Genomic DNA, 14,509 nt, shown 5'->3' on the forward strand with positions numbered 1-14,509 from the left:
CACCACTGCCCGGCCCCTGCTCTTATTTTTGACCTTCTGCTCTTGCTTTGGTTTCTGTGTTTCTAAGGCCCTAGCATGTGTCATTTTATTATTACCAGAAGTTTCTATGAGTTTTTAAGCATAGGCACGTGTAGTTGTTAACCGCCCTCCTAGGACTGCTTTCCCAGTGTCCCACAGGTCCTGGTATGTTGCTTCTACTTTCATTCTATTCTAGGATTTAAAATTTTTCCTTCTTGATTTTCTTCACCAAACAAATTATCATTTAACAGTATGTTGCTTGGTCTCCATTAATTTGTGTATTTTCTGTAAGTTCTCTTGCTGATGGTTTATAGACTTATTCCATTGTGGTCAGACAGAAGAAAAATATTTTATTTCTTCTGTATCTTTAAGACTTGTTTTGTGTTCTATTATAGCATTTATTTTAAAGAAATACCACCAGCTGTTGAGATGAGCGTGTATTCTACAGGGTTTGCACAGAAAGTTCTGTAGATGTCTACTAGGTTCACCCAGTCTGTGATATCATTTAACTCCAATGTTTCTCTGTTTTAATTTGGAGAGTGTTATTAAAACTGCCCTTTGATATTGTGTTAGGGTCAACCTGTGACTTCATGTCTAGTACTGTTTGCTTTAGGAAATTGAATGCATCCATGGTTGGTGTGTTTATGCTTAGAATTTTAATGTCCTCTTCCTGTTTTGGTCTCTTAATAAGCATGCAATGATCTTTAGTTCTCCTGATGAATTTTGGATTGAAGTTTATTTTGTCAAACATTAGAACAGTAAACACTTTTCGGGGTGGCCTCGAGGGAGTTTCTCCATTTGTTTAAAAACATTTTTCCATCTTTTCATAGTAAGTAGCACCCATCTTTCATATCAGAAGCCATATATTGATGAGTCTTGTTTCTTCTATCCAGTTTGTGCCCCTGACTGGGGAGTTGATATTAACATCAAGAATACTATTGACATATGTACATTAATTTTGGTTTTTGTTTTTTGTGGGTTTTTTTTAATGTTTTCCTGTTCCTCGTTTGCTTCACTACTGCCCCAACATGGTTTATCTTTTTCTGTAGCTTCCTGGGTATATGTACCTTTCCCTTCCGTCTAAAGGATTCTTTCTAACGCCTTCTCTGGAGCCAGCTTTGTAGTCATAAATTCTTCAGCCTGTTTCTAATCATGGAAAGTTTTTCTTTCCCCTTCAGTTAGGACAAAGAACTTTAGCGGATGTAATAGTATGAGTTGGCATGGGTTGTCTTTCAGAGTTTGAAAAATGTTCTAAGTTTTTCCAGGAACTTTTGAAAGTTTCTGATGCAGAATCAGCTGTTATTCTGATGAGTCTGACTTCACATGAGACCTGGATGTTTCTCTCCCGCAGTGCTCAATGTATTTCCTTTATTTTGTTCATTTTATGTTCTAACTATATGGCATGGAGTTTCCTTTTCTGATCTTAGGCACTTGTGCTTAAAGCCTCGAGTACTTGAGCATCTCTTCCCTTAGTTGGAAAATTTTATGCTGTGGTTTTATTGAAATGTTTTATGTCACTTTAGCATGAAAGCGTTCCCTCCTGCTAGCCTCATGATTCATAGATCTGGTCTTCTCATGGGGTCCCATATATTTTCTGTTTTTTAAAGCATATTTTTTGTTGTTGGTGTTGGTTTTTTGTTTGTTTGTTTGTTTTTGTTGTTGCTGTGTTTTGTTCATTTGTTTCTTGGTTTTTCGAGACAGGGTTTCTCGGTATAACAGTCCTGGCTGTCCTGGAATTTGCTTTGTAGACCAGTCTGGCCTTGAACTCACAGACATCCACCTGCCTGCCTCTTCCTCCTGAGTGCTGGGCTTAAAAAGGAGTGTACCACCACCTCCAGGCTTAAAGCATGTTTTTATTAATTATTTTTGTTACTGATAAAAGATAATCCCTTTCCCTTGTCTTCAAGCCCTAGTATTCTATCTTCCCCTTAATCTGTTCTATTATTAATCTTTCTAATAAACTTTTTATTTAGTTATAGAAATTTTTCAATGGAATTTATTTACAACATTTCAATTTGGTTTTTCTTTAGTATTTCTCTCTTAATTGAATTCCATTTTCATATCCTGTGTTGACTTTTTTTTAAGATATTTTATATGCTCTTAGAATTCATTCAGAGTTCATTTGTGTCCTCTTTCACGTCTCTGACATATTTATAAGCATCCTTTGGAATTCTTGCCTAGAATTGTGCATCGCTCTTCTTGGGCGGTCATTACTGTGGAGTTGGCAATTTTGGAGGAGACATGTTGCTCAGTTATTCACGTTCCCTGTGTTTTTGCATTTGGACTTTCACATGTAGAGTCATTAGTGCTGGGATTAAAGGCATGCGCCACACTGGGCTTGTCAGAAGCTTGGTTTCCAGTGCTGGGTACTTCCTGTTGTTGGGAATGCAGTTGGAGCCTGTGTGGATTCTGTCTCGGCTCAGATTCAGCTCACTGCATCCGGCACTCGGATTCGGTTTCCTTCTGCAGTCTAGCAGTACACTGTTGGGCAGGTTGCAATGCATAGTTCAAGCAACACTTGCTCTGGGTTTTCCAAGAATAAGATTCCCAATAGGTTTCGGGCTGCAGAGTCACAGATGAGGCAGAGCCCTGTTGACAAAGTCACCTCGCTGATGCTCCCTTGAGCGCCAGGGCAGATGCTGCTGAGTGCCGAATTCTGAGCCCCCAGCGCTTGAACAGGGTTTTCAACACAGCCCCTGCTAGTGCCACTGCTTTTGCTAGATCTACCCTGATTTCCAGCCCTTTAGCAAGTAAGGTACTGAGAGTCCAAAGCGGTTTTCAGCACCCCTGGTCCCTCTGGACCCTGCTGGTGGTGTGGGCTCTGGCTGGAAGAGGCGAGCTTCCCAAAACAAAGCCAACACCTCCAGGATAGATTCTAAACCCTCTTTCTTTGTAAAATTCCTTGTTTGACTTTGCTCTTTCAGCCAGGAATATTTGTATGTCGTCAGCGCTTCGGCTAGCGACTATGGGCCATTCGCTAGGCCCCAGCTTCACGTGCCGCAGGCAAACTTGACTTCAGGGGGACTCACGAGGCTGGTTGCTGTGGGGGGAGGGAGGAAAGAGTCCACGCAAAACTTTGACAGAATTTACTCCTGGTTAACTACACACACTAAAATGGAAAAAAAAAATGGCTGTTTTAAAAAAGAAATTGCAAATCCAAATGTTGATAAGAGTAGAACAATGAGTGTTGGCACATGCCTTTAATCCCAGTGCTCGGGGGTAGAGGCAGGTGGATCTCTGTGTGTTTGAGGCCAGCGTGGTCTATACAGCTAGTGCCAGGACAGGCTTCAAAGCTACACAGAGAAACCCTGTCTTTAAAAAAAAAAAAAAATGGAACAATGACATTCCAGGAAATGCCGATGCGAGCAAAGCCACACGACAGCTTTTTAACTGTATGTAATGCCCAGTCCTAACAGTTCTGTTCATGACACATCCCAACAGGAACACACCCCTAAATGAACCAAAAGGCATATGTGAAAATATTTATGTCTGCATAATCCATACCATTTCAAAGCTGGCAATAAGCGAGGGTCCAGCAGCTGTAGATGGGTAAATAAAGCCTTCGCATAATGGAGCTTTTGTGTCCTGATTGGTATATTAGGAAGAAGTTGGAAAGTTATCGCTAAAGCATCAGCTTTTGGCTCCTTCTGACAAACACAACAGACACTTGTTTTATAAAAGCGAGGCCGATTTGAATGAGCCATATGAAAATATTTAGGATATCTAGGGCCCCTTTATATCGCAAATTAGGAGATGTCTGTTATGACTAATGGAAAACAGGCTAAGAGTCGGCAACAAAGGGACTTGTTTGGACCACATGAGAAGAATTGCACATGGCTCTGATGCTTATCAGTGCGGTTTTCAGAGCGCGGGTACCCTGGGACTTTTTGCTTTGCTTTAAGATATTGACTTTGGAATCTTCCTGGGTCTTGTCTCATTCTTTTCAAGATGGCTGCCTTGAGTCCGGGATTCTATCTTCGCAACCTACATTCTGTGCCAAAGGAGGGAGAGAGCCCCCGCAATGCCTCTTTATCTTTCCTATGGAAGCAAAGCTTCCCACCTTGTGCTCCTCAGAGTAGACCCCCCCCCCCGGGGGTCAGGGCTGGGTCACATGACCATCCCTTCCTGAAGAAGCAGCAGCTGATAGCTTTCCTCCTAGAGTCAAAGATGGGCCGCGGGAGGGACGTTCCAGGTGATTTCAGTTTGGATCACTACAAAAATGGTTTATCCAAGCAGCCACGACCACGCATTCCTGCGGCCATTGTATCGCGTTTATTTCCCCTCTTTTGTTATGCGTAAAATGCTCTTTCGGGCTTTCTGACTTTGTATGCTTGCGCTGTGTTTCTAGAAGTGGCTTGTTAGGACTGGCAGGGCCGTCCTAGACATGGTCAGAGTATGCTGCTTTGTAACCTTTCCCCGCAGTGCATGGAAGTGGCCGAAGACTCCACTCTGAGGTGCGTGATCTACGGAGCGCTCCTTCCCATGCTTTGAGCTACTTGACAACTGCGACGTGAAAATAGAAACTGCAGAAGAAACGATGATTGAGTTTTAATATACACAGCACGTGTGAGCTAACCTCCCCCCCCCCAGGACGAACACCACCCCTTTGCCTAGCTGTATTCACACTGTTACCCACCAAATAATCACTTGGAAGCCAACTTGGCTCCCAGGTGAGTTGTTGCTTAATCAAGCAACTTCTACTTTATTTAGTAAAGAAGCCGAGGCACTAGAGTAATGGCGCGAGATACAGGAAAAATAGGAAGTACTTCTTTTAAATGATGATCTAGGCAGAAGAAAAGCTAGGAAGGACTCCCTTTAAGTGAAAAGGATACTTTAAGAGACCATAGTCATATGAATTTTACTATAGAATATTGTTATAATTCTTCTATTTTATTGTTGCTTTTATCTCTTACCATGACTAATCTAGAGATCAAATATCATAGGCCTATTTATCTGCCCGTCTGTCTGTCATCCACCTATCGATCTATCTATTTGCCATCTATCTTTTATCTATCTAATCTATCTACAGGACATCCGAAGACAGAATACATCTCGAAGAATGTGTGTGGTATTAGGCAATCTCATTGTGTGGACATCATTCAGTGTATTAACACAAACTAAGGTGACTGCAACATCACTAGGCAACATAATCTGATATACGTTGTTGATCAGTTTTGTGTATGAATTTCTATATTCTCTGTGGTTTCTGGTATAGAGGTCTGGTATCCTCTGGATAAGACGGTGCAATCATTAAGACGGTGCAATCATTAACATTGTTCCAACATCTGTCAGGACCCCATAGTGAACAATAATGTATACTTGTGGCTTGCTAATCAACTTTTTAAAAGTATTCAAAGAGGTAAACATAGAATAAGTATTAGTGCCCATTGCTCACAGTTTGGAGATACCTTTGCTCCTACTGTGAATGTTCACACCACTATACTATGTCATAGAATAAAATTTCCTATAAGTGTGCATGCATGTATGCACATTTGCACATGTGTGCATGTGTGTATCTGGAAGTTGGAGGCTGATGTTAGGTCTTGAGGACTGCAGACCACCAGACCCTGAATTTCCTGTAAACAACTTGTTTTCCTCTGGTCTGAGCAGCCTGCAGCTGCTCTGAGCTCCAGACCCTGATGGCAGGGGAATGGGTTCTGTTGAGTCTGCAGCTGAAAGATCCCGAGAGCTGGGGCGTGACCAGAGCTCTATATAAACTTCCCCTGAGCATAATAAAGTGGGCATTATTGGCATTCTTGCTTCAAGGATGTTCCCCTTGCCCCTCTGTCTGTCTGTCTCTGTCTGTTTGTATGTTTTTAAATTTTCAGCCTAGTTTTCATAGCACATAGGGAGTACAGCGTGGAACGGAACTGGTGTACTTTCACAATCAGGGGCCCCTCAATTGCTCTCTACTTTCTTAGTTTTTGAGGCAGGGTCTCTCAGTTGGACCTAAAGCTCACCCATATGGTTAGTTAATCTAGCCAGCTTACCCCGGGGGCTCCCTTGTCTCCACTTCTGATGACCTGAATTAAAGGCAGGTTGCCCTGACCGTCGGGCAGTTACATAGGCTAGGGATCTGAACTCAGGAGTCTGCATTTGCGTGCCCAGCATTTTAATGTTTGATCCATCTCTCAGCCCTGTAAAAGTTTAGTAAAGACTCTTGGGCACAATTCCTGATTTCCAGATTTATTCACTTCTATTTTTCATTTGATGAAAAGCATGTTAAGAGCAGTAAATCACAGCAATGAAGGAAACATTCCTGATTTTCTTCTGGCCTAAGTGAAAATGTGAAGTTGTGAAGTATGGAATTTTCACTGTCGTTAATAACTAGCCTGTCAAAGAAGTTTTCATTTTCTCGGTGTGTCCATTTACATAACAGTTTTCTTTCAAATTTGTAAGTGGTTAGGTTTATTTTTAGTTAACTATTATGATTAAATTTCCAATGCTATTACCTGTAGTCAGATTGTATGCATTGTGCTTGGAACTTTTCTGCTTTGGGGGAAACTATTGAGATTTTATTTATGGATCAGAATATGCCCAGTTTGCCTTAAAGTTGTCTTTAAAAATTCACATCCTATGCGCATAAGATAAAAACATTCAGATTTATTTAGTTCATCCCATTGATACCAACACCCAAATTCTCCATAAATCTTCTCTATTTATTCATTTTATCTGTATGTTTGTTTTTTTAAGTAATTGATACAGGGCCTCTGGTAACAGTCTAGCCACGAACATTGTATAGCCAATCACCAAGGCTGAATTTAACCTCTGACCCTTCTGCTTCAGTCTTCCAAGTATAGGGTTGCAGCTATGAGTCATCATGGCAGATTATTCATTGTGTCTCGAGCCAGTTTCCATTAAAGTCAAAGCCTTATACTTACATCACCAAGATTCCTCGGTGTGTGCATGTCCATGACACATAAGCAGTAATCTAAACACATGTCTGTGTGGAGTCGTGGCTCCTTCCAGCTTTACATGCCTTTCATGTTTGTCTGAAAACTAAAATCCTTGCTTTTGTACTTATTTGTCATTATGACTTCTTGAATCCTCTTTTCTTTTTTTCTTTTTCTTTTTCTTTTTTTTACTTTTATGAACTTTGATAATTGGTTAAAATTTGATACTTTATTTTTTTTCCTTTTAGTGATTTAGTAGTTATTCATGCAGCACTCCTTTGCATGTCTGTATCTTTTAAAGGAATGTCTACATGAGATGTATCTTAATTAACCTTTCCCTCCCTCTGTAAGCACAAGACTTTCTTTCCTTCCCTGGCACGCACCCCAGTTTTTGTTGAAATTTAGAGCTTTAGATTTAGATTGCCCTATTTAAAAATTTTAAATATACAACTCGTTTTAAATAAAATACTTTCATATATATAATATTTTTCTTGGGTTTAATTATACTTGACTATTTCATGGTTTAGTGCTATTTATCAGCCTATGGCTCCGAAACCATGGCTCGTGGTTTCTGAGGGTTCAGTCCATGGCCTCGTGGTTCCATGCTCTTGGGAACTGTATGGTGATGGTGGGAAGATGAGTCAGAAAAGCATCGCAACTCCTGGCAACTGAAAGAGAAGGGCCAGGAAGGGGCGAGGACAAGAGACCCCTAAGAACCTGCCCTCAGTGATTCACCTCCTTTTTCTAGACCTCACCATCTAGAAGTTCCAGGACCTCCTCAAACCTTAGTAACTCCCCAAATAATTCATAAGCCTTCGTGGGGATACCTCACATTGAACCCATATCACCAAGGAACAATTTTATAGACTGGCTCTATCATTACCCTCCCACTCTTGTTGTAAGACTTGCCCATCCCTCTAATGAATCTTTCCCCGTCTATCAGCCAGCTCCAAAATAACAACACGAGCTTTATTCTTAACTATGAATGCTTGGCCTTAGCTTAGGCTTGTTCTTAACTAGCTCTTACAACTTCAGATAACCCATTTCTATTAATCTATGTTCTGTCATATACCACCCATGCTTCTCCATGTCTCCTGGTGTCCCTTGTGCTCCTTGGTTCATCTCCCACTTCCTCTCTCTCTGCTTGGAAGTCCTGCCTACACCTCCTGTCTAGCTATTGGCCATTCAGCTCTCTATTAAACCAGTCACAGCAATGTCTCTTTACACGATGTACAAATACTCCACCACACATCCCTTTATCATTTGTTGTTCCATAGTATTCTGTTTTATTTGATATACATCACATGACACTCAGTGTAGAGTCTGTGCTCTTGGGTAGAATTTATCTGTATTCTCCTGTCACTCCCAAAGACTTTTGTAAGATGCTACTATGGTCCTACTATTTGTATGTGTGTGTGTGTGTGTGTGCGCGCACATGCGTGCATGCACACGCACTTCATCATATTCTGGTTCACAGCTACTTCATTTTTGTGGTATTTAACCCATTGCACCATTTTCTAAAACTTCATGTGATTGTGATCACTTTCAGAAAAATAGTTTTAAGCTGAAAGTCCTGCTTTTATAAATAATGCTACACTGAATCCAACCATAGTATGATGCAATGCAACTTTTGTAGGCAAACAAGATCCAAAAATGCCTGTGTTTTGCCTTATTGAGATATTTTACTTATTATGATGGTCTGGAAATAAACCTACACATAAGTATCTCTGAGATATATGTGCATACTTTTTAATATTAAAAATTCTGTAACAGTGTAATAATATCTCTCCTTTCCTACATATTGCCTGTACTTACTACAGAAGACTAGATACCAGGAAAAAAAACAACAACCCAGTTTGTATCCTATTTTAACCTAGGCCAAAAGTTAAATTCTCAGGTGAAGGATATTACTACATCAGTGTTAAGCTCAGTTTAATTTTTAAAAAAAAAGATTTTATTTATTATGTATATAGTTTTCTGCCTGCATGTATGTCTACAGGCCAGAAGAGGGCACCAGATTTCATTGTAGATGGTTGTGAGCCACCTTGTGGTTGCTGGGAATTGAACTTAAAACCCCTGGAAGAGCAGTCAGTGCTCTTAACCACTGAGCCATCTCTCCAGTTAATTTTAAACAAATGAAAGCGTCAAGAGAACACATGCTTGATAATTTTAGCAAATATACTTATTGTTGATTATACATCAAAACCAAACTGTGGTTTGCACTAACCTGACAAGAACAAAAACCATGCCACTTGTTTATCTGTGAGAGAATGCTCAGGATCTCCTTACTTCAAAATTCCTATTCCCACATACTGGAAATGCGACAAGAGACACCTGGCCACACTGCAGGTAGTGGCTGAACTCTGAAAGGGCACATGATGTCTGCTGTGTTTCTGGCCCTAAACAAAGGCTGCATCCAAGACAAATGACTTTGAGACTACAATCAAAATTTACAAATAACTGTTGACAGACAAAACACAGGTATCCAAGGCAATACGTGGTCAACATTCCCCTTGCATTTCTGACTATTCTGGAAACCACGAGCAGATTCCTTCCTGGGCCTCACCACTTATTAATCTTCTTAGTAAGCATGTCCGGGGAAGGAGCACTGCCCACTTCTTAGTCCTCACTCATTTGTCTTAGCTAAACCTGGGCCTCCAGGATCCCAAGATCTCGGGCAGACATAGACAGGGTCTCCCACAGACTATTCCAATCAAATGATGATATGCTAATGAGGGAGTCTTCCTAGGAGCTGCTCTGCTATCTTTTGCATCACCTGGCAGCTGTGCTCCAAAGTGCTTGCCAACCGGTTTCCTGGCAGACGTCTTTGTCCCCCACATTCTCCACCTCCCACTTTTACTTACTTCCACTTGGAAGGTGTTTCCCCCAGGCTGTAATCAAGAGCCACATCTGCGGTCCTGGTTTCCCTGGTCCAGCATTTCATGGTTCTTAACTGTTTAGACGTTCCCTGAACTCTGGTTCACACTACTTTCTTTGCCTTGGTACCCAATCTCCTCCTGCCTCCATCTCTTCCCTCCATCCCCCATAGCCTTGCTGCGTTTCGACATGACCCGGGAAGTGGGCAGCTCACTTCAGACCTCACACAGCACAGGTTTGCCCTCTCCCCTGAGACTAGACTCTGGCCTGCTTTGAGAAGGAAACCCTGACTGATTCATGTTTGTTTACTCTGCCTGTCAGAGCCACTCGTTCATAGTTAGTGCCAATAAATATTTGCTCAACAAGTGTAAACTGAGATTGACCCCCCCCGCCCCGCCTCTCTGTTCTGATATCCTGATTAAGTGTCCCCTCCCGAGGACAACTATGTCTCCGTGTCTAAGAGTCTGGGGTAGAAAACTTGAACAGATTCACACCCAGCTTTTGACTTTCATTGCCTTTTGGAAGAAGCTAGCACAAAACCGTTGCTTTAGCTCGCTCGGTGAAACTGGCTTGCTGTTACAACTCTATAGTCCAGTTAGTCTTTATATCAGGACAGTGAAATATTATTTTATAATTCCCTGGCCACAAGATGCTGTCCTTCACATGTCTCTTGAGTAGGGAAGGATACATTAGACTAGAAGATGGTAGTTAACAGAAAATCTAGAGAAGAAAATTAATTGAAATATTTTGGTACACTAATTTATATTTTGTTTCTATTGTCCAATTTGTGGCAGTTTCTGTCATGGGGCTCCAGTATTACATTGGAATGGTATTTAAGAAACTACTCCAGTAAAGCAAAAATACAATTAACTATGTCACCTATCAGGAATCAATTATTTTAGTTTATGAAAAGGTACAAAAATATTTTGACTGATGTTTGTTTTATGGAATAGGCTCATAGCCCTACTTTAAATATTCGAGACAATAACTGTTTTTCTTCTTCTTTCTTGATAGGCTGTGAAGTTGAGATTCTTGGTGTCAGACCAACTTACTGCCTAGAATATAAAAACGTCCCAACGGATATCAATTTTGCCAATGCAGTCAGTGATGCTCTTGACTCGTTAAAGTAAGTGTCCCAAATTTTTAGCCCTAACATTGTTCTTTGTTTTTCAGAAGATTGTGTGTGTGTGTGTGTGTGTGTGTGTGTACACATGTGCACGCATATGCTCGTGCAAAGGTAGGATGGATGTAGGTGTTTGCAGAGAGTAGAAGAGTTAGGTCCCATGTAACCGAAGTTGCAGGCAGTTGTGAGTCACCTGACATGGGTGCCAAGCACCAAACTCTGGTCCTCTGAAAAAGCAGCAAGCTCTCTTGACCACTGGGCCATCTCTCCATTCTCTCTTCCTTGTTTCCTGGACGAATAGCGGTCTTAAAGTGGTTTAAGAGAGCTGGATCTAGGTGTCATAATGGCTCAGAGAGTTTTATGTAGAGATTGTTCTGCGGTGTACTAGCGGATTGTAGCTCTGAGCAGTCGCACTGTTTGCCCACGGAGAATGAAATGTTAGAGAATTCCCCAGGGCACGAGGACCTTTTTTTTTATGTTATTAGACTACAGGGAAACCATATAGCTATCAAAATTTTCATGATGATGATTTTCTGAGCAGGTACATTGCAAAGACATCAATGTGCTTTTGCATACAGGAAGGCTCTGTGAGCAGATGTGTTTGGGGGAAATCACCGTTCCCATACTCTTGTTTAAAATGCACAAAGCACATTAGCAAATCAGAACAAGGAAAAGGTTTTGATTTTGTTTAGTTTTTGTTTTGTTTCTCCCTTGCTCCCGGAACAGTGACATAGAGTCTGAAACATGCAAGGCTGAGTTCCTCGTCCCGGAAAAACACTTTAGCTCTGTCAGGGAACTGATTACCAAGTCAAAAATAAAGCCTCAAATCAACTGGAAGCAGTCAGGTCACCCAGATGGAGATCCAGCAGGGAGAGTGCTGTAGAAATCAGCGAGAAGGAGCCGGAGGGTGTTGGGGTCGCCTATTCCTGGAGCTGGACTTGAGGTCCTTTGAGGTCATCTTGTTGGCTGAATGGGTTTCCTGGGTGGGGTCAAGACAGATGGCAGCGAGAGAATCACAGTATGTAAGGCTGGGACAGGAGCTTGATCATTTTGAAAGAGCATGGTTACCAGCGAGGCACTGAGCGATCACCCTTCCTAAACCCAGGGCATGAATCGCTGGCACCAAACAATGGAGGCCGGCTAGGGTGACGATTATCTTTTCACCCAGGAGATCAACTATGTATTGAATTCTAAGGTGCCTCAGGTACAGAGGTGAGCAGCTGGGGGAGATTACCTCCAGTAACCCAAGAGTCTGCTAAGCAGCAGGGTCTTCCTCGTGGTTTATGATAGCCCCGTGGTACAGAAGTGACAGATGACAGATGCCACGCTTTCACTTCTTTTTCTGCCCCACCCTTCAGAGTGAGTGGTTGCCACTCCCACAGGGTTAACAAAGGAGAAAGCAGGACCCCACCCCGTGCTGATTTTCAGATCGAACTACCTGCGTGAAACCTATAAAGAGGGGGGTCTTTAGGTCACACAATGGTTTAGCATGGCTGACATGTTAAAGAGAAAATGACTTCAAAATACTAAACATCAAGAAGAAACAAACTTGTCCATGTCATTTGATTCTGGTTGTATTTAAAAGGGGGCAGAGTTAACGTTATCAGATGTTCTTCATACAGTTTTATATATCATGTGTGTTGTGTGTGTTCTATGATGCTGCCTCCTGCTACCTCATCTGCCTTTCTTTTTCTTGCCCACGAGGGCTGGAGAGCCATGTGCAGGCAGAGCTGGTATACTGGGCTGCAGTCTGGTTAACACAAAGCAGACTGTCGTAGCGTGCATGGCAGATGAACAGCGCTGGAACTTTGGAATCCTCCATGTCTCCTCAGTGCTGCTTCCAATGTATCCCAGACCCAAACACAGTCCATCCATATATCCTACTGCTATGAGCGATCTGAGAGTTTGGGTTGTAACTGTCACAGAAATACCTGCAAGTGGTCTGACAACCTGCTTATGAGAACGTTTGTATAGCTCTCACATTTATCTTGTGCTTGGAACTGAATGGACTTTCTCTGGACCCAATCTGCTGGTCACAGCAAAATAGCAAGGAGTGCCACGAGACCTCCAGGCTAGTGCTCATCAATTTGAGCAGACATTCTTATCTTCATAGCACCAGAAGCTAGAGGAATAAAAATTAGACTCTATTTCCTTTAGGGAAGTGTTGTCTTTGTGGGTTTCTTCCTCTTTGTTTTTTTTTTTTTTTTTTTATTTTTCAAGCAACATGATGAAGGTAACAGAACTCTTGGAGCTGTATCTCTTCTTGGAAACAGGGAAGATTTTCTGATTGTTACTCTCGTTCCTGGTGGTAGTGGTGGGGTGTATGTTTATATTTGGCAAAGGAGTTGGGCTTCTCTAGAAACAAAAGGCCACAAAGAAGTGCAAGTCCATAGCATTGTCCTCAGGTTAGGCTTCCAGATGGTATCTGGGGCTGTGCATTGCCCAACTCAAGGCCATTCATGTGCAGGTAGTCTAGGTGCGTGACCTTGAACTCCGTAGTCAAGTGTTTCTCAACCTTCCTAATGCCGCAACCCTTTCATATAGCTTTTGATGTTGTGGTGACCTCCAACCATAAAATTATTTCATTGCTACTTCATAACTGTAATTTTGCTACTGTTATGAATCATAATGTAAGTATCTGATATGCAGGATATCTGATATGCACCCCAGAGGGTTATGACGAAAGGCTGAGAACTGCTGCCACGCACTGTCATTCGCAAATCTGCAACCTAGATGATACGTCTGGATTTTGGCAGCATGGACCTGGAGCAATACTAATGCAATTGTCTTGGGGTGGGGGTGGGGGGGGTCTTCATAATGCCAAAGTTAACAGGGCAGCTAGAAGCAGCTTCTTTATATAGCAGGTAGAAAGATCATTTCTAACATGATCCAGGTCCATTCTGTTTATGGGCTGACAAAGAAGGGTGGAAATACAGCCTCCTGCTCATCATCTCTAAGCTAGCGAGCATTAGGAACGAGAGAGAAAGGAAAGGCCAGGGGTCACTGCCTGGGGAAGGTAGTGGGGGTGACCACGGTCCTCCCTCCCCCAGGAGAAACAAGGAAGCACTTCCTCATCTCTCACTTCCCTTCTTACAAAGCAAACCAAAGACTGATGTTTGTAGGACAATACTGTTACTCAAGCAAAAATCGAACCGTCCTCTTCAGGAATGAAGTGGTCACCCAGTCTTAGCCAGGCTGAAACACTCTAGAATGTTCAGGGTAAGAACTTGTCCATGAACTTGTGCATATGGCAGAAGGGATCTGATTCTTGGGGCAGGTGTGTTTAGACAGAGCTGTGGCGCGATTTAGGTTCCCATCGGGTACCCCGAATCTCAGAACCCCAGTCACTGCTGATGTTAATAAAGGAACAGATGGACAAGTAGAGAATTGCTGCCACCTAGGAAAGGAAGTCGGCTCAGGTGTCTTGGCTGGGACCCTGCTCTCTATGGGCAAACTAAGAAGAGTGGAGAAGCTTGCTGCGGCTCAGTGGGGCTTAAATGCTCCTCCCTGCTAAGACCCGCACACTCAGTCAAAGTGATGAAGGCACAACCGGAAGGAGGCATTTCCCTCCCTCCCTCCCTCCCTCCCTCCCCTCCCT

The 14,509-nt window shown here is 42.3% G+C and overlaps 1 protein-coding gene across 1 annotated transcript in view; it reads left to right on the top strand.

Annotated features, from left to right (window-relative positions):
• The window catches only part of Enpp6 (ectonucleotide pyrophosphatase/phosphodiesterase 6), a 95,212-nt gene that overhangs the window by 52,348 nt on the left and 28,355 nt on the right, over window positions 1–14,509 (top strand). The window contains exon 3 of the mRNA XM_005362587.3: window positions 10,803–10,914. Coding sequence (XP_005362644.1) covers window positions 10,803–10,914 — 112 coding nt within the window. The remainder of the gene's footprint in view (window positions 1–10,802; window positions 10,915–14,509) is intronic.

Source organism: Microtus ochrogaster, linkage group LG7_11 (assembly GCF_000317375.1).
Source record: "Microtus ochrogaster isolate Prairie Vole_2 linkage group LG7_11, MicOch1.0, whole genome shotgun sequence".
Taxonomy (NCBI): Eukaryota; Metazoa; Chordata; class Mammalia; order Rodentia; family Cricetidae; genus Microtus; species Microtus ochrogaster.